The sequence below is a fragment of the Musca autumnalis genome, unplaced genomic scaffold (assembly GCF_047663935.1).
Source record: "Musca autumnalis isolate F117 unplaced genomic scaffold, ASM4766393v1 scaffold_138, whole genome shotgun sequence".
Classification (NCBI taxonomy): Eukaryota; Metazoa; Arthropoda; class Insecta; order Diptera; family Muscidae; genus Musca; species Musca autumnalis.
The window spans coordinates 54597-81227 of NW_027411687.1; the positions used below are offsets into that span (position 1 = coordinate 54597).

The 26631-nt window shown below is 38.7% G+C and overlaps 1 protein-coding gene across 1 annotated transcript; it reads left to right on the forward strand.

The window, feature by feature from the left end:
* The first annotated feature begins 6125 nt into the window (after nt 1-6125).
* Nucleotides 6126-9010, forward strand: LOC141391836 (uncharacterized). The gene is made up of 2 exons (XM_073964529.1): nt 6126-8672; nt 8732-9010. Exon 1 carries the CDS (start codon nt 6491-6493, stop codon nt 8471-8473), a length of 1983 nt encoding a protein of 660 aa, XP_073820630.1. The 5' UTR covers nt 6126-6490; the 3' UTR covers nt 8474-8672; nt 8732-9010.
* The last annotated feature ends 17621 nt before the right edge of the window (nt 9011-26631 follow it).

Below are 26631 nucleotides of genomic sequence, written 5' to 3' on the forward strand. Positions count from 1 at the left end.
CAGCGTAAAAGAGTTATGTCATATTTCTTCACAATAAGATAGAATATGACATATACAACGTCGACGGATACAATCGAGTGCTTCGGATGCTGATAAGGTGGAACATTTTCAAAAGAATTATGAACAATGAAATGATTCTTTGATGATAAATATTCCCGTTATCATTATTAGGCCAGAATATTTTCGAGCAGCCCTTGTACCTCTTCAAAATAAATGTGGACCCGTTATGCAAAGGGGTAGTGGTGCAGGGCATCACATAGCACCTAGTATAGCCATTGCACTGTGGTTTAGCTTGTATGGGAGAGAGCGACAAAAATATTTCTAATCAAGATATCGATCTGAAAATTTTACCGTAAACTCGTAGTGACTAGAAGATAATTTCCCCTAAAAATCATCAGGATTGGTACACATTTAGGTATAGACCCCCCATAAAGGTACTTCCAGTTTCTTATTAATTTCAAGATTTTGTCTATATTTTTAAAGTGAATTCGCAGTAATTTGACAGTTTGTGTTCATTGGTGGTATTAAACATCTTGCTTAGGTCCATGGTCGATAGAGGTCCATCTTTTGTTATATCCCCATATAGACGTACCTCCCAACTGAATGTGCTGCAATTTGACATTTCGAGTTTATAATCTGTATCAAATATTGTTGTCAAAATTCATCAATATACACCCACATTTTGGTATAGTCCTATATCATGTTAACTTCCGATATTTGGCATATTTAAGTATTTGGCCTAAATTTTCTACAAAGACGTTTGTAAAAATCATGAAATTTTATGAATTTTATTCTTGACAAGGATTAACTGGTAACAAGTATCAACAATATGAGGCACAGAATATTCTTACTAGGTGGGTTAACATTTGGACCAAGGGCGTACCAGATTATATTAGATGAAAACAACAGGGAATATCTGGAAATTAAGATATTTTATGAGATATTTAGTTCGCGAGGATGGGTTAGCATATATTACAATAAATTCTAGCTACAGGACAAGGATATATAAACAGTAAACAAGACCACATAGGTGGTCCTGCTTGCCAATTTAAGCATTCTACGTTGTTTAGTTTTCTGTGTGGAGCTTAAATCTACTTCAGGCCTTTCGCGTTTTTACTTTCAACGGCAGATAACTCTTGAAGTGGCATGTATCTTTTAAAAATAATGGTGTCTTTTATAGCAAGCCAATTTGAATGATGTTTATAAATTTTTCAATTCTGTCATCTTGTTCTGTATCCAGATATTTTAAATTCTTTTGCAGAGATAGTTTATACGATGTGACAACTTAGAGAAATCATAACCCGCAAAATTAAAATCGCAAACCTTCATTTGTTATAATTTCTTTGAATACCGTCAGTCCCATGCTGGCTTTGACAAAATTTTTTTGTACACCATATTTCAAAAACATACAAATACGGAAACACACATTCATGCTTTAATCCTAAAAACATCATTTTTATAAAATAAGATCGAAACAAAATGCAAAACAACAAAACCGATTGCTTGAAAACACCCAAAAACCCCATACTAAACATTCACAAAAGTCCGAGTATACTTAGTATAATGAAAACTGAATACCGCTCGGCAACTTTCGGCAGACGAGATATTTTTTTTCTAATTCTGGACACATCCACGAATATTTAAATAAAAATAACGTGAGGATCCGCGAGGATCCAAGGTACTAAAAGTCTATTTCTTTTCACAATATTAAATAAAAAACACTCACAAAAATACATTTCAAAAGAGATCAATTGTACTACAAAATAAAGATACAATTTTATGATGTTATCAATTAAAAACAATAACAATACTATTAACTTTAACTTCCATTTCTTACTATAGTAAATTTACACATTAGTTTTTTGTGATGTCACTTGTAACTTCTCACTACGTTAATGGAAATTTCAATGTCTCAATTTCTGCAAATGGAAATGCTCACTTCTGTGGCTCTGCTTTAGCAAGTACCGTTAGAAGTTGTAAAAAGAAAGCCGAAATACTAAAATTTGATGTGTCTACGATAGATTTGAATAGTTACAATTATAATTTTTAGACATCGGCTTTTGTATTTTTGTCGCCGGCTGGGACCACAGTGCATTGTAAAGAAAATTTGCCACCCTATAGACATGTGTTCTTGATTGGGGTAAAATTCTGCGTCTGTTGTTTGTTGTTATCACTCTAGCATTCAAGCAACTTGAGACAAAAAGAAGGCAGGTCAAGTTCGAAGATGGACTATATCGGGCTTCGTTGGCCTATGGAGATAGTGTAAACAGCTTCCGTCACTTATTTCACTTATAGCGGCCTAAGGAACTGTTTCTTGACGAATATCACAGCTTTTGTTGTGGATATTCCAAGACAAAGTCTGACTATGAAAGTGGAAAATCCCATCCCAAGACAAAGTCTGACTATGAAAGAAGAAAATCCCATCTTTACAATGATGCAAAGTAGGTTGGCGTAGGTGGCCAAATAACGGAGATATCGCAATAGTCGGTAATATATATATAATTGTTCCACAAACATCCCATACGGGACAAGGGAGTCGGTAATACATCCCATTTTTCCATTTGTTTGTAATCACGCCACAGGTCGCAGTTTTGATCGGATCATCACGAAATTTTGGGGGTTAATGGTAATGGTTTGGTAATGATAGAATATTATTCAGGGATCGGAATGTGAAAAAAAAACTTTTTTGGAGAAAAGGCCAACGTTTTATTTCAAAGCAAATATCTCTCTTCTGTAATAGGTATGTCGAAAGCAAAACCTGGCAAGGAAAGTAGAAAAAATCGCCTTTACAACGATGCGAAGTATGTTGTCATAGGTTGTCAAACAACAGAGAGATAGGTTGTCAAACAACAGAGAGATATCGCAATAGTCGGTAATACATCCCTTTTTTCCATTTTTTGTGCAATCACACTACAGGTTGGAATTTTGTGGGTCGACGGACACAATCGAGTGTTTCGGAATCTGATAAGTTGGAACATTTTCAAAACAATTATGAACAATGAAATGATTCTTTGATGATAAATATTCCTCTTTTCATTATTAGGCCAGAATCTTTTCGAGCAGCCCTTGTACCTCTTCAAAATAAATGTGGATCCGTTATGCAAAGGGGTAGTGGTGTAGGTATCACATAGCACCTACTATAGCCATTCCAAATGCCACCAAAATTTGCCACCCTATATACATATGTTCTTGATCGGGTTAAAAGAAGCCTGTTAGTGGTTGGCGTACATCCCGTTTTTCCATTTTTTTATTTGAGTTGTACTGACGATGTACTTAATTGCGTTTCAACAAAGTTTAACTGTATTAATGAAGACATTCAGAGCAGAGGCGCTAAGCTATCCCAATTTTAATATTTTGAATTTTACCAGTCAAAAGCTTGTGCACAGGGATAGTGAATTGATCCACAGAGACGCCTGTATAAATTCCACTCCAGTTCACTTCACTGATCTTGTTGAAAGAATCAAAATAATTTATGAGCAAAAAATTTCAACATAGGTCCACACTTCGATATAAAAGTACAACCTGATTGAGCTTATTTTTACGATTAAATTGGATAATTTAGGCATTTGAAAAATCCGTGGTCGAACATTTTTTGCAACTAAATTTGTGGGCAGGAAAGGAAACTAATTGTTTAATTTTAGTTAATAATACTTTATAATGGAGGGTATCGGAAGTTCGGTCCGACGAACTTAACAACTTTTTACTCGTTCTTTATTTGAAAAATTTCAACAAAAATATGTTCAATTTAATCGTTGGTATTCGATTTATAACCAAATTATCCCAATAGATAATGCCAAAAAGATTATTACACCTAAAATAAAAACTGTATAGTAAATGGAATTTGTGGTAATTCGTTGAAATTCTCAAGATATCAAAGTGCAACTTTGACATAATATGAATTGGAATAAAAGAAATTCTTAACTCGTAAAAAAGTAATTTCTTGAGTTATGTCAATCTTGCATTTCATATTTTTCCTTAAAGTTGCTTTGGGTGTTTTTTTCCTGATTTTCTTATAGCTACATATGTATTTACTAGCAAAATGCCCGCTACTTCGTATGCGGAAAGGATATAAAAAAACAAATAAACAATATATAATATGGAAATGACAAACACTGAAAATTTGGTCGCACTAATACCAATTTTAATCAATATTTATTTTTATCTTAGTACTGTACGTACCCCTTAAGTTCGTTTTTAAAAAAGATCAGCCGTATCTCACCCTTACACATTAACAGCGAGATCAACGTTGCACATCAATACACACCCTAACTCCAAAAAATAAAAATTCCAGCACTGTCCCTACACCCAAAAACAAATTGAGTACCATTAAGTAATTTTCGTATACTTATGGTACGTATTTCGACGACATATCTCAGCCATACACGGACATTAATACAAAATAATTACAGTAAATTCCATAATAATTACAGTAATTCCAAATCTCAAGATTCCAGCTGTATCCGTTCGTCCAATTCCAAATTGTACCAAACTTAGTATCAAGTCTAACTCTTCGTACCCATAAGAAAGATTTTCCAAAACTACCTCAATCCTTCACTTTAGTAGTAATCTTACTTCCAAATTTCAGGATTCAAACTCTATCCGTTAAACCAAATTAAAATTGTACTAAATTTAGAACAATTTAGAATTTTCGTACCAATTTTCAAAACTTCCTCAACGCAACAGGGCTACAATAATCATACTTTCAAATTGCAGGATTCCACCGCTATCCGTTCACCTACATACAAATTGTACTAGTGCTTTTCGTAACCATAAGTTTGCTTTTTCAAAATAACCTGAATCCTACTCTTCGACTGTAATCGTAATTCCAAATTTCAGGATTCCAGCTCTATTAATTCACCCGAATCCAAATTGTATCAAATTTAGTACCATTTCTTTCCCAAACAAAAATTTCAGGATTCCAGCTCTACCCGTTCACCCAAATCCACATTGTACCATATTTAGTACCATTTAGTACTTCTCGTACGCACACGTACGACTTTTCAAAATTTCCTCAATACTACACTCCTACAGTAATCTTAATTCCTAATTCCAACACTATCCGTTTACTAAAATTCAAATTGTACCGAATTTAGTGCTTTCTGTACCCATAAGTACGAATTTCCAAAACTACCTCAATTCTACTGTCCGACAGTAATCTTAGTTCCAAATTTCAGAATTCCAGCTTTATCCGTTCATCCAAATCCAAATTGTACCAAATTTAGTACCATTTAGTACTTTTCGTACTCAAAGGTACGAATTTCTAAAACTATCTCAATCCTACACCCCTACAGTAATCTTAATTCAAAACTTTAGGATTCCAGCTCTATCCGTTCACCCAAATCCAAATTTAGTACTGCTAGTAATCATAAATACGAACTTCCAAAACCATTTCCTTATTTCAACGCCATTTCCCAACCTTGATACTTAAAATTCAGGATTCCAGTTCTATCCGTTCACCCAAATCCAAATTGTAATAAATTTAGTACCATTTAGTACTTTTCGTACACATAAATACGAATTTCCAAAATTTCCCCAATCCTATGATCCAACAGTAATCTCAATTTCAAATTTCAGGATTCCAGCTCTGTCCGTTCACTCGAATCCCTATTGTACCAAATTTAGTACTTTTCGAACACATAAGTACGAATTTCCAAAACCACCCTCATATCTCAGTCCTACACTTCACAGTAATCTTAATTCCAAATTTCAGGTTTCCAGCTACATACATACGTTCACCCAAATCCAAATTGTACTAAATTTAGTACCATTTAGTACTTTTCGTACCCATAAGTACGAATTTTCAAAACTACCTCAATTCTACACCCCACCAGTAATCTCAATTCCAAATTTCGAGATTCCAACTATATCCGTTCACCCAAATCCCCATTGTCCCAAATTTAGTACCATTTAGTACTTTTCATCCACATAAGTAAGAATTTCCAAAACTTCCCCAGTCCTACACTCCAACAGTAATATCAATTCCAAATTTCAGGAATCCAGCTCTATCCGTTCACTCAAATCCAAATTGTACTAAATTTAGTACCAATTATTACTTTTCGTACACTCAAGTTTCCAAAAACCCTTTGGTACATCTTTCTTACTCTTCATCAGTGATCCTCCCCCCGCCGGGGATAACAATCTTGGCGCGATGCGGGGGCTTGACGCCACAATCTGCTCATTCAATTTCCTTAGTGTTGAACTGGGGGGTTGTGACTGACCAAAGGTTATCCACTCCTTGTCGAAGACCTACACAATACACTGAAATCCTACAGTGTACTTTTGGGGTGAGTGACATATATTTGGTACTGATCTCCTACCAAAATAATTCGAGATCCCCTAACACCGGGGTGTTAAGCGACCACGTGCCTATCGGTGTTCAAGGTTTGCAGTCAGGGTACCTACTGTATTATAACGGAGCCTCGTTGATACCTGGGCACCTCAACGAGTAGCAGGCTTAGTTGTCAAGTTCCAATCATGGTAGTGGAGGGCTATGCCATGGTTGTACTCAGTTCCCCCATCTAAAAATCTTTCTATGGATGACAATATTAAAAATAAAACAACAAAAACCCAAACCCCTTTGATAACGACCCCTGCTATGACCACGGACACTGCTGCACCTAGTGCAATTAACTTAAATTTGGGCGGGGACGACTGTTCCACACCGACCCTGGACAGAGTTAGCGACTCAATAAACTCGCAGAGCAGGGAATTGCTCAATCTCCTGAGGGAAAGTGCGTCCCTTCACCTGAGTCGGGAAAGTTCTCCCATAAGCAACTGGGAGGACATCCCCCTGTCTGATGATGAGATGGATACTACGGTCATCCCATCTCAGAAGGACAAGGAGATGTCCCCCTCAGCTGCTTCTGGGAGCACAAAACCGGATGGGAAAGGAGTAACTCCGTCAGGGGATGTTACGTCGGTCGCGACCGATAGACCCGCTCTTCCCAGGCAGGACGCCTTGGTGGATGAGGCTATGGATGAGGAGAATGGAAATTCTCTCACCTCCCCATCCATCAAGAGTAGTAAGGCCCGGGAAAGAAAAGATAAGCATGGCTACAAAAGAGCAGTTAACTACTGCTCTAGATTTGTAGACAAGTCTCCAGGTGAGGTCTCCACGGCGGAATTCCGGGAGATTAGGTTGAAGCTTCGCTTCTTGAGGCGTATTGAGAGGAAGTACCCTCATTTTGAGAAGCTTCCACTTCCAATCGACCGGATTCCGAGGCCGGATCCGGAGGTAGGCGCCAGCCCAACGACTGGCTTGACTTCCCCGGAACCAGCCACAGTACAAAAACCAGTAGTGCCGGTCTGTTCGGACCCTTTGCGGACCCCTAATGTGTCTGCGGTAGGGGAAGACACCCGGACCACACTGGCCCCACCGACACGGTCCTCGAAGTCGGAGAAGCGAATTGGGAATTCACGGGAGGAGTTGCCACATCAGCCTTCAGCTACTGTGACAACCCCGCCGGTGAATGCCACAAGAGCTGCTGGGGAAGACATAGGCGGGAAATGTTCCAAGGTCGCTGATTTGCGGAAGCCTGTTGAACAGGCATCTGCGGTATCAGTGACGAGGAACAAATCCAGCACCTCGGGGAATAACAAAACTGGCCCGAAAGGGAATATCGGCTCTGCTGGAGGTCGGACGATTGATGGGACTGACGGCCCTTCAACCTCAAAGCTGGCTAGCGGTCAGAAGACTACTTCTTCATTACCACCTGGTATGAAGAGAGTGAGGTCTTCTGAGGATCCGCATCCAGATGCTAAGAGGCTGGGTGGTCGCCAGTCCGACAATCGACCGGCATCATATGCTAAAATGGCCGCCCGACAGACGGTTAAGGGAGCTCAGCCAGGGAGGGCCTGCAAAGGCAGCCCGGGCCAAAAACTTCCTAAACCTGCTGGAGAGAAGCCATATGAGCCACACAGGCCTGCAAGAATGACGGCCCCAGATGACCTTCTGGTGGCAATCATTGACAGAACTGACCCTGAAGGTAGGATCAGTGATGATCACTGGTTGCTGGTGGAAGGTCTTCTGAGGAATGTCATTACTTCCGATGATGTGGATGAGAGGAAGACCGGCTTTGGCAGGGCATCCGTATACAAGGGTGTCAAAGTTATCAACTGTAAGGATGAGGAATCGCGTGATTTCCTCACCCAAACAGTTAATAACTCTGGCGCTCTGTGGGACGGCTGCAGGCTGGCTGCGATTCCCATCGCCGAGATCCCATCAAGGGTAGCGGCTACAACATGGGTGCCACCTCCTGCTTCGGATGTGGCACAGGTGTTGAAGCTGATCCGGAAGCAAAACAGGCCCATCCAGACTGATAGCTGGAAACTGGTGAGATCCTACCCAGAAGGCGAAGGCACGGTGATGAAGTTCACCATGGACAGTTCAAGCGCGGAGTTCATTAAGAATAGTAAGGGAGAGCTGGACTTCGGGTTGGGTTGGCTTCGGTTCCGCTTCTCGCAGCCTCAGTAAGGAGTTCGGGCAGCAGGGCCTTCGCGTGGTGCAGATTAATCTGCATCACTGCAAGGCGGCGGCTGCAGAACTCCTACTCTCCCTTACAAATTCGGTGATTGACATCGCTTTGGTCCAGGAACCCTATCTCTACAAAAATAGGGTTTCTGGACTAAACGATGGGCGGTACTCCCTGTTCTATTCGTCGAATGGGGAGAAGGTAAGATCTTGTATTATAGTGAAGAAATGTTTAAATCCTATTCATCTCTATAATTACAGTGATGGCGACACGGCGGTAGTGAGGCTGGAAGTAGGCTCCGGAAGGGCCTTGGTGCTAGCCTCGGTCTACATGCCGTACGAGGTACCTGACCCACCTAGTCGATTGGTGCGTAAGCTAGTGGATGAGATCTCGGGCACTTGTAATCTCATAATGGGCTGCGATGCAAATGCCCATCACTTCCACTGGGGCAGCAGTGACACTAATACGAGAGGTGAGTCCATATTCGATTTTATTTTAACTAATAATCTACGAGTGTGTAATAGGGGAAATACGGCCACCTTCCAAAATAGGGTAAGGGAGGAGGTAATAGACCTCACCCTTACAAATATGGAGGATACTTCCATAACGGACTGGAGAGTATCGGAGGAATGTTCCTTTTCGGACCATAGGACGATACACTTTCGAGTCCCGAGTGGAAGTAAATGGCAACAACCTCATAGGAATCCCAGGAGAACTAATTGGGAGAAATTCAACTCCATGGCCTCTTCAAGACTGTGTGAAATATCTGAACCTCACACAGAGAGGGAAGTGGACAGACGGGTTGAGGATCTCACAAATGTCCTCAGGGACTGCTATGAAAAGACATGCCCATTAACTTACCCAGGCAGGAGAACACAGCCCGCTTGGTGGAACAAAGATCTAGCTAACCTTAGGAAGGTTAGCAGGAGAGCATACAACAAAGCGAACAGGACCAAACTTAGTACGGATTGGGATCTGTATAAGAACAGTTTCAATAAGTACAAAAGTGAGGTCAGGAAAGCTAAGAGAAACTCCTGGATTAACTTTAGTGAATCGATAGAGGGAGTAAACGAGGCGGCAAGATTTCGTAAGGTAATCTCAAAGGACCCCAAACCTATTGGGAGCATCAAACGAAATGATGGCACGTGGACGAACTCTGCTCTAGAGACTCTTGATCTATTGGCAGAGACTCATTTCCCGGGATGCAAGGACGCTGTTTCGTATCCGAGCTCGGAAACGAACAGAACCTATACACCCGATGAGAGGTTCTTCGTCAATAGGTTGATAAGTGACTCAAGGATCTCTTGGGCGATCAGCACTTTTCAACCCTACAAATCTCCTGGTCCAGATGGCGTCATTCCGGCGATGCTTCAGAACGCACCACCGGTATTGATCACCATACTGAAGGTTATTTTTAGGGCTTGCTTATTGCTGTCGCACGTACCGGCACTGTGGAAAGAGGTAACAGTGACTTATATCCCCAAGGCTGGGAAGCCAAGCCACGCGTTGCCGAAGGACTACAGACCGATAAGTCTTTCCTCCTTTCTATTAAAAACCTTAGAAAGGCTGCTCGACTTGGAGATCAGATCGTACATAAATTGTGACCTTATAAGCAGCTCCCAGCATGCTTATATGAAAGGGAAATCGACGGAAACAGCGCTACATGAGGTAGTGAGTTATATAGAGAAGAACATGGATAACTTGGATCACACATTGGCCGCTTTTCTAGACATAGAGGGAGCGTTCAATAATGTGAAGCTTGAATCCATTCATTCTTCTCTAGAGCTTCTGAGTGTCCCCTCTATCTTAATCAACTGGATTGACAGAATGCTGGAAAGCAGACTGATCAATTCCAGTATTGGAGAGAGTTCCGTAAGGAAGTCAGTCACTAGGGGCACCCCACAAGGTGGAGTCTTATCTCCATTGCTGTGGCTTCTAGTGGTGAATGGGATACTCAAGGAGTTTGATAGACTAGGGACTAAAGTTGTAGCATACGCTGACGACGTTGTCCTTCTAATCAGTGGAAAATTCTTGTCGACGCTGTCGGAACTGATGCAGGGTGCGCTGGTTAAGCTCTCTCGCTGGGCTCACCACAATGGTCTTGGGGTGAACCCTGCGAAGACTGAGCTGGTACTATTCACCAGGAAAAGAAATATTGCCGAATTTGTGCCGCCAACGCTGGATGGAGTGCGATTGGATCTCTCTACGGAGGCGAAATACCTGGGAGTGATCCTGGACCATCGGCTAAGATGGAATAGGAACACGGAGGAGCGCACCAAGAGGGGTTTCATCGCGCTTTATTCCTGCAAGAACTCCATAGGCAAGAGCTGGGGCCTCAGACCACATGTAATACATTGGCTGTATAGGACAGTGGTCAGTCCCATTCTGACCTATGGTTGTCTCGTTTGGTGGCATGCCCTAGGCAATAATTCCAATCTGTCCAAACTAGCTACTGTGCAAAGAGCTGCGTCAGTACTCGTTACTGGAGCAGCAAGAAGCACCCCTCAGGCCGCATTGAATGCCATACTGAACGTCCAACCTTTGGACATACTTGTACAGTATCGAGCTTCACGATCTGCCTTGAGGCTTAAAGAGCTAAATCTGTGGCGTGGTTCACATCTTGGACATGCTAGTGTTCTACAGCGGACTTGTAGCCAGATTGGACTAAGAGCCAGGGGAGATGAGACTGACTACATCTCATCAAGCCTGGACTTTGACACAGCTGACGTACTAATCCCCGACAGGAGTGAGTGGACACGAGGCAGACCACTTCCCGATAGCCTGTCGATCTTCACCGATGGATCGAAGATGGAGGAAGGCACGGGATCTGGTGTGTTCTGTGAGGAATTAGACATCAGGAACTCATATAAGCTTAATGACAACTGTAGTGTTTTTCAGGCAGAAGTTTTTGCGGTTTTGAAAGCCTTGGAATTAATAGTGGGAATGACGGACCTTATAGATAAGGCAGTCACTGTTTACGTGGACAGTCAGGCTGCCCTAAAAGCGTTAGGGTCATACAGTATTAAATCCAGGATTGTTCAAAGATGCAGGTCTCTCTTAAAAACATGTAACATAGTTGTTAGGTTTTGTTGGGTTCCAGGGCATTACAATGTTGAGGGAAACGAGATAGTTGATGAACTGGCTAGAAGAGGATCCCAATCCTCGGACCTCACGGTAGAGGATAGTGTCAAGCCACCTCTCTGCTTCTTCCTCGACAAACTCAGTAAGCTCTACGCAGAGGAAACCGTTAAAGTTTGGCAGGATGTGCCTGGTTGTAAGGTATCTAAGTCAATCTGGCCGGTTATCTCATGGCGTAGAACTTCGTCCCTCCTCTCGCTGTGCAAATCAGAAATCAGAACCGCTGTGGGGGTAATAACCGGTCACTGCGGAATAAGATCCATGACTTGCAAGTGGGATGGCAACAACATTGAGTACTGTAGGTTATGTGAGGATGAGGAGGAAACGGAGACAATCGAGCACCTTCTATGCAGATGTCCTAGACTGATGGTCAAAAGACATAGACTATTTGGTGAATATGTGATTGAATCTCTTTCCTACTTCGCCTCTATTGACCCCACAGTGTTGGTGGTTTACTGCAAGAGCCTTAAGATGCTCTGGGACAGGCCAACACAGACCTAAAACCATTAGTAACTAAATCGTAGTTAGCTACTAAATCATCTTCCCTCTTTAAATAACCTGACTTCTCCAATACAGTCACTAATCATTCTAATTATTCTTACTCTTCTCTCTCTCTTCCGCTTCCCTTCCTGTCCAACCTTTCCAACCTAATCACTTTCCTCCCACACAGCACATCACAACAACAGACACATAGCATCATCCACGGGTACACAGCACCACACAGCTCTATCCACAACAGGCACCTCATCACTTGTCCTTCACATCACCAATACCTTCACATACACTATCATCATATAAGTAGCCACATATCATCATCTACATATATATAACACATCTCCTCGTCATCACCTGAATGCACAAAATCACCATATAACCATCAGCTACACATCACCACCATCTAGGCACCCCATCACTCGTCCTCAACACCACCTTTACTTTCACATCAGTTACATATCATCACCACCTACAACTCAACCAATATCAACACACACAGCCATATCCAGCATCTACAATCAAATAGCCCAAACCACACATCACACATCAATACAACATCTTCCACCTCTACAACACACATAATTTAATAGTTTGGATGATCACAATGGACCTCAAGGTCTCCGAGTGGAGTAGCTGTCAACATGGCAGCTGCGCATCCTGAACCTAACCTAACCATCAGTGATCCTCAGTCCAAATTTGAGGAATCAAGCCCTATCCGTTCACCCAAATCGAAACTGTACCAAATTTAGTGCTATTTAGTATTTTTCGTACCCTATGTACGAATTTCCAAAACTTCCACAATATTAAACTCCACCAGTAATCTCAGTTCCAAATTTAGAGATTCCAGCGCTATCCGTTCACCCAAATCCCCATTATACAAAATTTAGTTCCATTTAGTACTTTCCGTACACATAAGTACTAATTTCCAAAACCACCTTCATATCTCAATCCTACACTTCAACAGTAATATTAATTCCAAATTTCAGGTTTCCAGCTCTATCCGTTCATTCAAATCCAAATTGTACTAAATTTAGCACCATTTAGTACTTTTCGTACCCATAAGTACGAATTTTCAAAACTACTTCAATCCTACACCCCACCAGTAATCTCAATTCCAAATTTCGAGATTCCAGCTATTATCCGTTCACCCAAATCCCCATTGTATCAAATTTAGTACCATTTAGTACTTTTCATACACATAAGTACGAATTTCCAAAAGTTCTTCAATCCTACACTCCAATAGTAATCTCAATTCCAAATATCAGGATTCCAGCTCTATCCGTTCACCCAAATCCCTATTGTACCAAATTTAGTACTTTTCGTACACATAAGCACGAATTTCCAAAACTACCCTCATATCTCAATCCTACACTACAATAGTAACCTTAATTCCAAATTTCAGGTTTCCAGCTCTTTACGTTCACCCAAATCTAAATTGTACTAAATTTAGTACTTTTCGTACACATGATTGGTAATTTTCCAAACCATTTCCTTTTAGAAGCACCACTTCCCAACCTTGATTTCCATACCAAATTCCTATATTCCTATATTCCTGGGGCCTATTATTGATTTCATTAATTATTTAGCGATTTCATCAAATTACAGATTTTGAAATTGAAAATTGAATAGTTATGACTGTACATCTCCATATACGATAAAATTCTTAATTGCAAATAAATCGTGGTAATATGCACAATTCTATTGCACTTTCATTGATTTGCAAACATTTAGTTATTACCAAAAAGTCAGGTCCATACAGTTTTTAGTTGTTGTTATTTCTGGCCGATTTCTGAATTTATTCCCCCCCTAATGTTGTCTTCAACAGCAACTCATTTGTTCATTTGCGTAATTGATGTTTATACACCATTATCACCAACTGCGACATCTGTTGCAATGGAAGATAACAAATGTCTTGTCTTTCTATTATTAAGTGGTTTACGATAAAATAAGTGCGCCTAGAAGTAAACTACACAATTTGAAATTATGTGTGATCTCTTACGATATCAAGAAGTTATGGCATTGTTAATTTTACACATGTCTTGCAGAGGGCCAACTAAGTGAATAAGTACGTAATAGTAATGAAAAATAAGGATTTTTGTTGTTGTTATTTTTTGTGGTTCCAGGACGAATTTTCTAAAACCCGGCCTTATCTCGCACATTTGCATCAACAATGACCCACTGGTAAAATTTCAAGCTCCTAGCTTTAGCCGTTTTGGCTGGGCGTTGATGATGAGTCAGTCAGTCAGTCAATCACTTATCACCAAGCTCATTTATATATATAGATATGTATGTCACATTTCGTGCTTCAGTGGTCAGCATGTTACAGGAATTGCCATTATTCGAATTTTCCTAATGCGAAAAAAATTACAAGATATACCTACTACATACATTCTACATAAATACCTGCAATTTCACATAACTCATTTGTGGGCATGAATTCGCATGAATGAATGCATGATATTATGCAGTGTTATTTCATTTAATATTCTGCAAACTTGATCATGTCTTTCTATTCAATGTTGTCAGTATACATATGTATAAAGGTCATATCATGTTACTAATTAGGTTTGAGACCAAAAAGAAAAAAAATCTTTTGAAATATTAAACAGTAAAATAACACTACCACGGTCATTCTTAATCAGTCCAAAAACTATGACTAAAATTACAATGTAATGCAATTTTTATAATTACATTTTAGTAAATACAAAGTTATTTTTAACCACCTATTACAAAGAAGTTCCCAATTGCACTTTTCTTCATCATGCACTGGAATAGTAGAAGATGGCGGCTCAGCTCTCAGATTATACACAGAATATATATAAAACTGTGATTTGTCATTTAAATTACATCACATATAGGGGAATCGTAGTTCCTTCTAACCTGAGAACCCCAAATACCACGGTGCGCCTGAACTAACTTTAAATGAAAGGTGCTTACACTTGGAAATATTTTATTTCATAATCTGTCTTGACAGATTGCAAAATTGAACCTCAGTACCCAAAATATCAATGTCGTATATTGTTTACTTTTCTAGTTGCGCTGTCTTAAAGTTAAAAAAAATTTTAAATTTTTGTCAACATGTGAAGAAAACATAAATTTTGGTTGTTTTGAACCGTGAAAATTGCGATTTTTAGTATGGATATACATATCAAATAGAAGTATTTCTCAATACAGAAAAAATTGTTCTAGCAAAAGTTTTGTAAAAATGTATTTAAAAAATTCGTCAAAATGCGTCCCAATTTTGCATAATTTTGAAATGTATTGGAGTATAAGAGTATCGAAAAGGTTGTGAGAAAATTTTTTGTGAATTTTTATTTATTTATTTTTTCCATTTTAGGCCAATTTTTGGCCCATTTTTAATATTTGGTGCACTAAAGACGCTATGTACATACATATGTCTAATTTTGATGAAATTTGGAATGTGTGACGGTGTTTGGTCTAGAAATATATGTGCCAAATTATATCGTAATGTGTTCAAATTTGGATTTAGCTCCCATATATACATATTTTACCTATTCACAGTGGTGTAGGGTATCATATAGTCGGCCCCGCCCGACTTTGATCCTTTCCTTACTGGTTTTCTCCGTTATTGTTGTACAGTATGTCGAGTTTTGGCTTAATGTCTGTGTTCGCCCTACATAATACTATGTGTGCAGGTCCACAGTTATGTTATGGGTATTATATAATGGTTAATATGAAGCTAGGGCGATATACAAAGGGTGAAATCGCAAACAGTGAAGATTAATTAAAAAATGATATTCGGTTTTTGGTATACTGTCGTTATATGGAACAAAATTCCAAGTCTCTAACCAAAATATATCTTTATATATAAAACTCAATTGTCGTTTGTTGGTAATTGAATCAGTTGAAAACGGCTGGAGCGATTTGGATAATTTTTTGTGGAAATGTTAGTCATAGTCCAGTTTAGGTTTTTATGCACAGAAAAATTGACCACGCCCACTTTTCCGCCCACTTTCATAAATATGTTATATCTACGAAACTACTCAACAGATTTTCCTGAAATTTTCAGGGAACGTAGAGTGATGGCCCCCGGTTGAAATAGGCTACACATTTGGTTGAATTTCGGATCGGGCGGGGTACCTCCCCTATGCCCTATTTAATAAAAATGCAATATTTGCAACAACTACAAATGTATCGCTTTGAAAATTAATTTCCGAGTCAATGGCGATTGTGTCTCCGACCTTACGTGCTTATTTGGGGCATTAAGACTGGACAACGCCCACTTTTTTAAATATGTTATATCTACGAAACTACTGAATCGATTTTCCTGAAACTTTCAGCGATTGTACAGGGTTGGTCCCCGATACAAATAGGCTACATATTTTTTGACTTTCGGATCGGGCGGGTACTTCCCCTTTTCCCTATTTTTGTAAAAATATGGCATGGTAGAACAAATACAAGGTAAGTCCCAATTTACATTGGGCGAGTTTACTTGCGGCAATTGTCATTTTGCAGGAGAGAGAGGTGAGGCATATGGTAACCCTTTGCCTCTCAGCACTCTCTCTCACCTACAAACTGACAATTGCCGCAAGTAAACTCGCCTAATGTAAATTGGGACTTAAGTTAATACTACAACAAATACAACTCGAACAACAACCACAAAGGAATTTGTTTTTGTTTGTAACGTTACTGCCAGTTGTATTTGTAAACAAAACAATGAAATGTCTATAAATTATTGGAATTTAAAAAACTAATAATTTTTCACATTTGGTTCAATATTTTGGAAAACATGAATGAAAATTCGTTACATTTTCAATTTTTATGTTTCCACATCATTCCACTAAATGCATAAATTCTCGCAGAAAGTAGAATTCTTGCAGAAAAGTTTGGGGTCGCTGGAAATTCATAGAAAAAGGAGAAGCTGTTTCAATGTTTTGTTTTAGAAATCAAAGAAGCACATGTTTATTAGGGTTTTATTTTTTTAAATTTTAACAAAATACCTCACACATTAACAAACGTTGTATCGCCTCTACAAGCGGGGATTTACTGCGCGGCTTATCGTTCGAACTTGCAGGAGGTTACATATCATTGATATGATATGATATTTTTTTTCTCAAAAAATATATGTATGTCCCTAATGTACATCGAAATAGAAATAAATTAAAATGTCATATGAAATTTGACACTAACGTTACAACCCAGTTCAGTCAGCTGTGTATTGCTGCTACCTTTTCTTATTCTACCATGAGTCAATGGCGATTGTGTCTCCAACCTTACGTACTTATTTTGGGACTTAAGATCCGACCACGCTCACTTTCTAATTAGTTTATATCTACAAAACTACTGAAGGGATTTTCAAGGAAATCGCGATTTGTATAAACTTTTAAGTATTTAAAAATAAAAATCAAATGTCGTTCGTTGGTCATGGCATCAGTTGAGAACGGCTGGACCGATTTTTATATTTTTTATGCAAAGAAAATGTACGCCCACTTTTTTCAATTTTCAATTTTTATCATTTCTACAAAAACTACTGAACCGATTTTCCTGAAATTGCCAGGGAATGTACAAGGATGGCCCCCGCTTAAAATAGGCTACAAATTCAGTTGAATTTCGGAAGGGGCGGGCTACTTCCCCTATACCCTACTTTTTTAAAAATGTTATATTTACAATAATAACGAATGTATCTATTTCGGAAGACCTTACCCACTTTTTTAGGATCCAATGACTTGACCACACCCACTTTTTAAAATATGTTACATCTACAGAACTACTGAACCGATTTTCCTGAAAATGTCAGGGAATGTACGGGCATATTTTCATGAATTTTGAAGGGGGCATATTTGAAAAAAAAACGCCTTACCTTTATGAATAAAAATCAAATGCTGTCATAACCCAACTTAGGTTTTTTGGAAAGAAAAGTTTACTACGCCCCCCGAAAACAGGTTACATATTTTATTGAATTCCAGAGGGAGCGGGGTACCTCCCCTATGTGATATTTTTAAAAAACGTTATATTTGCAAAAATTATGCATGTATCGGATTAAAAATTTACGGATTAATCTACAATCTAGGTACTTCTGTAGGGCCTATAGGCCCGACCACGCCTGTTTTTTTTAATATGTCATAACTCCAATACTTCTGAAGGGATTTCCATAAAATTTGCGACAAAAGCTCAATGTTTGCCGTTGTTATGTATATATTATGAATTTCGGAAGAGGTGGGGTACCTTCCCCATGCCTTTCTGTTAAACGCTATATATAAGCCAAATGTATGATTATATCGATTTCGGCATACATTTTGGTAGGCAATGAAGTTGTGTGCACCCTAGGTACATATTTGGAGCCAAGATACCAGACCAGGCCTACTTTTTTTAATATGTTATATCTTGAAAACTGATGACCACGCCCACTCTTTTCAAAACATTATTTTTCCAAAACTACTGAACCTAATATTCAGAAAATGTTCAGGAATGTCCCGTGGTCCAAAATGCTATATATTTGTAGACGAATTTCGGGGCCTATTATTTTATAATCGCTATATTTGCTAAACTTATGAGTGCATCGGGTTACAAATTAGTTTTCGAGACAACGGTGGTTGCGCCCCCGATCAAGAAAAAACTATATATTTACAAATTTACTTGAATGGTGAGGTTCAAAGCTAAAACATATAAGTCTCAATAAGCGGGAGAATTCAATTTAACCACTTTTTAACCTTTAAAATTAGATCGCTTTAGGATAAAGACAGGGACATGGACGATAATAAATCCTAAAATGCATAAATTGGCGAAAAAATCCGACAAAGTCCGTAAGAGAAAAGAAAGGTTACAGACAAAAAATCCCTTCTCGGTTTGACAATAGACCGAAGAAATGAGGTAGAAAATACCTATTTTTGAATTTTCAAGCATAAAGTCGATAAAAGTTGTCATTAAAACTCATTACGACGGGCCAGCAACGCGGACCGGGGTCTGCTAGTTTATATATAGATTTAAAAAAGTAGCGGAATATTTTATATGCAGGTTATTCCAAAACGAGAATACAAAAATGTTCGAAAAACCTTAGATTTGGCAGTACCTCCGTGTGGGGGCTATGCCAAAACATTGACCTATATTGACAAATTTTCGCACGATGAATTCTTAGGCATTCAGAACTATGAATCCTAATTATACCCTACACCACTATGTGGAAAGGGTATCATAAGTTTGTTTTGGAAAAAATTCATGTAACACCGCGAAATATTCTTCGGAGACCCCCAATGTGGTATTCAAATCTTCATATCTCGACGAGATAAAGCGATTTTGAGATGTGTGTCCGTCAGTCTGTCCATTATAAACTGTATTCAGACTCCAGGCCGCAATTATGGACCGATCGTCAAGAAATTTTGCATGGAGGTCGGCCTTAGACCAGAATAAACACCTATTGTTATTGGTGATGATAGTGAAATATTTAGGTAAGAGTATATGACAAAGAAGAAGCTTGTAATATGAGATGGCGATCAGATAATATTTTGAGGGTTAAATCGACCAGAACTTTTATGTGAAATTTGTGAAAATTTTTAATATACAGCATATATCTTTATTCCGGGCAAGTAAGCTACACAAGGAGGACGATCTCTTGACCTTCCATTGATGTTAATTGTGTTGATGTATGTGATCAGATAACAGAGTTACAGCCTAATACGAGGGCAGTTCGGAAACTTCTTAGCTAAGCACAAAAGCGCGGTATAAACAGAAAAAGTTAAGTGTTTTGGGAACTTCCATCTCTGTTATGAACACATGTTAAATTTTGTTTGTTTGTTTTGATAGACTAAGAAGTTTCCGAACCGCCCTCGTATATCCAGTTTTTATACCCTCCACCATAATATGGAGGGTATAATTAAATTTGTCATTCCGTTTTAACACATCGAAATATTCATCGGACACCCTATAAAGTATATATATTATTGATCAGCATAAAATTCTAAGTCGATCTATGCATGTCCCTCTGTCCGTCCGTCTGTCTGTCTGTTGAAATCAAGATACAGCTCGCAATTTTAAAGATAGAGCGTCAATCTTTGGTACAATATTTGGCTTTTTTTACTTACAGGATGGTTGGTATTGAAAATGGAATATATCGGTCCACGTTTTGATATAGCCCCCATAGAAACGGTACCTCCCGATTTTCGGTATTTTGAAGGTTTTACCTTCAGTATCACACCGAAATGGCTGAAATTTGGTACTTAGTCTACGTTGGTCGTATTAAAACTTTCCCCCGGAACTTTGTCGGTATCGGCCCATGCCTTCATATAGCCCCCATAGAACGGTACCTCCCGATTTTCGGTATTTTGAAGGTTTTACCTTCAGTATCACACCGAAATGGCTGAAATTTGGTACTTAGTCTACGTTGGTCGTATAAAACTTTCCCCCCGGAACTTTGTCGGTATCGGCCCATGCCTTCATATAGCCCCCATAGAACGGTACCTCCCGATTTTCGGTATTTTGAAGGTTTTACCTTCAGTATCACACCGAAATGGCTGAAATTTGTACTTAGTCTACGTTGGTCGTATAAAACTTTCCCCCGGAACTTTGTCGGTATCGGTCCACGCCTTCATATAGCCCCCATAGAACGGTACCTCCCGATTTTCGGTATTTTGAAGGTTTTACCTTCAGTATCACACCGAAATGGCTGAAATTTGGTACTTAGTCTACGTTGGTCGTATAAAACTTTCCCCCGGAACTTTGTCGGTATCGGCCCATGCCTTCATATAGCCCCCATAGAACGGTACCTCCCGATTTTCGGTATTTTGAACGTTGTGGCCTCAATGTTCCACCGAAATGGCTGAAATTTGGTATTTAGACTTCGTTGGGAGTACTCAAACGTCCCCTTTAAATTTGTCGGTATAGGTTCACGCCTTCATATAGCCCCCATCGAAAAGTACCTCCCGATTTTCGGTATTTTGAACGTTGTGGCCTCAATGTTCCACCGAAATGGCTGAAATTTGGTATTTAGTATTCAATGTGATATAAAACTATTCGCCAGAAGTTTGTCAGTACAGGTCCACGCTTTCATATTGCCCCATTTCTGACTAAAATTCGTCGGTATATGTCCACGTTTCGATATAGCCCCCTTAGAACAGTACCTCCCGATTTTCGTAATACTGAAGAAATCGCTAAAAATCGTTATTTAGTCTTCCAAGAGTTATAAAATATTGCAGAAGAGTATTATCAATATAGGTCAACGTATTCCTATATCCCCATAGAAACGTACTTCTTGATTTTCGGTATTTTTTTAAGTTTTAGCCACATTCTCTTACCGAAATATAGGAAATTTGGTATTTAGTCTTCTTTGTGTCTAAAAACTTTCCGTCAGAAATTTATCGGCATAGATCGACGTTTTGAAATAGCCCCAATAGAATGGTGCCTTGTTTTACTCAAATTGAAGGTTTAAGCGTCATTATAATACCGAAACGGCTGAAATTTGGTATTTAATTTTCGTTGGAAAACTTTCCATCTGAAATTTGTCGGTATAGGTTCACGTCTTCATATAGCCCCCCCATAGAAAGGTACCTTCCGCTTTTCGGCATTGTGACAGTCATGTTCTCAATATCCCAACGAAATGGGCGAAATTTGATATTTAGTGTATTTAGGATGGTTGGTATTGGGGGTACTCAAACTTCCCCTTTAAATTTGTCGGTATAGGTCCACGCCTTCATATAGCCCCCATGGAAAGGTACCTCCCGATGTTTCGTATTTTGAAAGTTGTGTCTTCAATATTCCACCAAAATGGCTGAAATTTGGTAGTTAGTTTTCAATGTGATATAAAACTGTTCGCCAGAAATATGTCTGTACAGGTCCACGCTTTCATATTGCCCCATTTCTGACTAAAATTCGTCTGTATAAGTCCACGTTTCGATATAGCCCCCATAGAACGGTACCTCCCGATTTTCGTAATACTGAAGATTGTGACGTCAATATCCAACCGAAATTGCTGAAATTCGTTATTTCGTCTTCCAAGAGTTATAAAATATTCCAGAAGAGTATTATCAGTATAGGTCCACGTCTTCCTATATCATCATAGAAGCGTACTTCCTGATTTTCGGTAGTTTATAAGTTTTAGCCACATTCTCTTACCGAAATATAGGAAATTTGGTATTTAGTCTTCTTTGAGCCTAAAAACTTTCCGTCAGAAATTTTGTCGGTATAGATCGACGTTTTGAAATAGCCCCCATAGAATGGTGCCTCACATTGTTTTACCCAAATTGCTGAAATTTAGTATTAAGTCTTCTTCATACACGAAAGGAAACTAATTATTCCATTTTACTTCAATACAACTTGTGGTGGAGGGTATAAAAAGTTCGGCCCGGCCGAACTTAACGCCGTTCTTACGCGTTTTTTTATTATTTTTACTTTTTTTTTTTGATATAGGTCTACGTCTTCATATAGGCCTCTGAAAGTGGTACCTCCCGACTTTCGGTATTGTGAAGATTCTTGCCTTAACATTCCAAAGAAATGACTGAACTTTGGTAATTAAGTCTTCGTTGGTGGTATACAATTTTCCACCTGACATTTGGCGGTATAGGTCTAGGCCTATATATTGCCTATATATCCCACCAAAATGGCTGAAATTTGGTAGAAGGGTGGTTTACAACTTTCCACCTGAAATTTGTCGGTAAAGGTCGACGTCCTTATATAGCCTCCATAGAACGGTAACTACCGATTTTCAGTATTTTGAAAGTTGTGACCTCACATAGCCCGCATAGAACCGTACCTATCGGTTTTCGATATTTTGAAAGTTGTGACTTCAATATACTACTGATATGACAGAAATTTGGTATTTATACTTCCATGGGGGTATAAAATATTGCAGAAGAGAATTATCAGAATAAGTCCATGTCTTCAAATAGCCCATAGAAGCGTACGTCCCGATTTTCAATATTTTTAAGGTTGTGCCATCAATATTCCATCGAAACGGCTGAAATTTAATATTTCGTGTCCGTTGGTGACATAAAACTTTCCACCTGAACATTTCCGGTATTGTCCATCCCAATTTTCGGTATTTTGAAAGTTTTAGCCACATTATTCAAGCGGAATAACTGAAACTTGGTACTTAGTCTTCGCTGGAGTTATGAAACTTTCCTCCAGAAATGTATCGGTGCAGGGCAATGTTTTACACAGCATCCATAGAACTGTGCTCCAGATATTCGTTAACTATCCAAATCCTAATATCCAGGGCTTGGTCTAGCCGGTATTGCCCAATTTTATGTTCGCTCAATTCGGAAAATTGTATATATTGGTCCATATTTTGGAAAGAACAAGGATGACGCCCCATATGAGTCGCTTTGAAGGGAGAATGTATTATCAGAGGAAGTGTTCAATACTTTCATAAACGTTCCTACACTTCAATACAGTTCGTGGTGGAGAAAAAAAAAGAAAAAAACTTCGGCCGGCCGGAACTTAACGACGTTCTTACTTGTTTTCTTTTTTTTTTTTTTGAACGTATTAACGACTAAAGGTCTTGGTGTATGTACTTTATGGGGTATCCGATGTGTTACAAATGGAATGACAAATTTAGTTATACCCTCAATATAAAAAATGAGATGTTGCTTCCTTTCGTTTTGTTTTCAATAAAACAAATAATTTGAAAACACAATGAATTTAGTAGGTTTTCGTTGGCTTACATTTTCGAATGGCTAGTTACATGTTACGTTTCCCTTTAATAACCCATTCTGTAAGTTACACCAATCAATCTTATATTGTTCTTCTAATAAATAAAGTGTCACACAATAGAAGAAAGTAAGTGTAATTGCATGGGATCGATCTACTTGTTTTATGGTCAACTAGCTACGCCACTATGCCACAAATTAATTTATATAATTTTGTTAAAGGAGACCTTATAACGATGTATGCGCATTATTTTTGAAGATATGGATGTTTAACAAAAAACAACATTTTGACAAACTGCTTTATTTTATTATACATAAATCCGCATAATCACTCATTAATTTACAAACAATCGTTAATAGCACATCATCACATTATGTGTTGTAAATAGTAGTTGGCATTATTTAATCCATTGTGAAGTACAACAAAACTTAAATGGCATCAAATCGGAACAATACCCTTTTCACCATTTATTATGCTTGGGCTTTCATTCAACCTTAGAACTCAATAACCGTCAGTCACTGAATACAGCCGTTCTAATTACATAATAGGAAAATAGTCATTCATTCATTCATTTATTTTGTTGTTGTTGTTGCTGTTTTAATTTTTTATTGCTTCCTTGCCTGATTGCAGATTGAACCTCGCCATTCATATCGAATGAATTTGAAAGTTCAGTTTATTCAATTCCAATTATAAAATGCCAACCGGATAGCCAATGAAAAATAAAATGTCAAAACAAAAGCATCGCATAGTGCAGCCATACAATGGAATTGTTTGGTATGAAATAAAAGGACTAAAACAAACACAAAAGGAAAAAAGCAGAAAAAACAACAAAAACAAAATAATATTTGACAATAGAAACACTTAACACTCTTAATTAATTCATTCTTTCGAATAGAGAAATGAAAATTGTATGGCGGCAATGTTGGTCTGTATTGATGACTGGTTTGTGTTAAAAAAAAAGAACAAATCGATTTATACACACACACATTGTGGATTTGTATGACATATAAAAATAAAAAACAATGAGAAAAGATTAAATCCTTTCAAAAAGATATGTATTTGTACGCAAATATGTATTTACATACATATGTATTGCTGATAAATTTACCGTTTATTTACAAATAGACAAGAGTAAATTACATAAACACAATTACCCAAACCTTTCAGCACTTGGGATAAAAATCTTAATTCTTACAAGGATCTTAATTAAAATGCTTGTAAATATTTATGTATGTATGTGAGGGAAACGACAAATTAACATGTAAAAAAGTATCAGTCGGTTTTGCCGACAGAGATATACCCTCAGCCTGTGTGAATTGAAACTTGCATCTATAAAATCGAATACCGGTTGAACAGATTTTGTGGCCTTTTTTTGAAAGTATGAACTCCCGACAAAAATGTGTTTGGTTTTAAGCGGAGGATGAACTTGAAGGAATGGTCCGGCAAACTCCATTTTGGAAGTGGATCTTATTTTGGGAGTCATTCCTTTCGATAGATATTGTGCCCACCAGCCATTTCAGTTTGTTACCGTATAACTTAGAGCTCTTGGACCACGTTGTGAGGAAACATGGACATAATATCGCTTTACACAGGACCATTAGGATTAACATAGGTAGACCTTACCAAAGGATCTTCGAACAGATCCTAAAATGCACTTAAACAAAAATGATAAACTTTTGTGAGTGAAGACCGATATGAACCATTTCTGAAGTAAAACTACTTACTTACTTACTTAGCCGAACTAAGAAAAGACCACTCTATTTGTTGCTTTGCACTCTGGAGTACCGCGCCTTTTCATCTCTTCATCCACTTGTTTGCGCCATCTATTCCTTGGCCTGCGTGCACCGCCAAGCTGTCTGTATTTATACGCCTTTTTAGCGGGTTCATCTTCGCTAATTCTTATGATATGGCCTAGCCAATGCAATCGTGTTTACGTTAAACTATATTGATGTCGTTGTATAGCAGATACAGCTCGTGGTTCATGCGACATCGATATTCACCGTCAACGCAGAATGGCCCGTACGAGTATATCTTTTGAAGAATTGTTCTCTCAAACACACCAAGCACTGCCATGTCTGCTTGCGCAAGTACCCAGGCTTCGGAGCCATACATCAGCACGGGTAGTATCAGTGTTTTGTAAAGCGTTATTTTTCTTTGACGAGATGTGGCTTTGATTTTAAACTGCTTACTTAAACTGCTTACAAAGTAGCTTATGTTGGCCAATACAATTCTTCTTTTTATTTGACAACTGATGTCGTTTGTTGTGTCGGCACCTCCGCCGAGGTAGACGAATAGACGCATTGCGCGTCGACACTATTAACTTGGTCTTCAAACCGTGTACCCCCAGACCCACTTTAGCAGATTCTCCTTCGACCTTCATAATGGTATCAGTTACTTCTTTTACTGATCGTCCCATGAAAAAACAACAACAACAGGGCGACGCCGACACCAAAATCCAACGTTAATATGTTTGCCGGCATATATTTCAAATGAGTCTGAGTTTTTTGGCATCACGCCGAACAGTGTAAAAACGGCCAAAAAGACACAAAACTTTACCCATTAAGCAAGTAACATGTGGCTATTGGTGTAGATTGTGCCACTTCTTTTGACGTTTGCCTCTCGTATAACATTTTCCAGCAGGATGTTGAAGAGATCACACGAAAGGCTGTCTCCTTGTCTGAAATCTCTTTTGGTACAAAACTCTTCCGAGAGGTTCTTTCCAATTTTAGCTGAGGACCTCGTGTCAGTTAAAGTAAAGTCATTTTACAAGGCCGGATGAGCTCTGCGGGTAAATATCTGGTCAATGGTGGACTCGCCAGGTCTAAAGCCACATTGGTGTGGTCCAATTATTTCGTTGACCATAGGCTTTAGTCGTTCGCACAATATCCCTGACACGATCTTGTAGGCAATAGGGAGTAGTAGAGAAGTA

Bases quoted from the DNA above. Each gene is read 5' to 3' on its own strand.
- LOC141391836 (XM_073964529.1), top strand. From the start codon at position 6,491: ATGCCATGGTTGTACTCAGTTCCCCCATCTAAAAATCTTTCTATGGAT.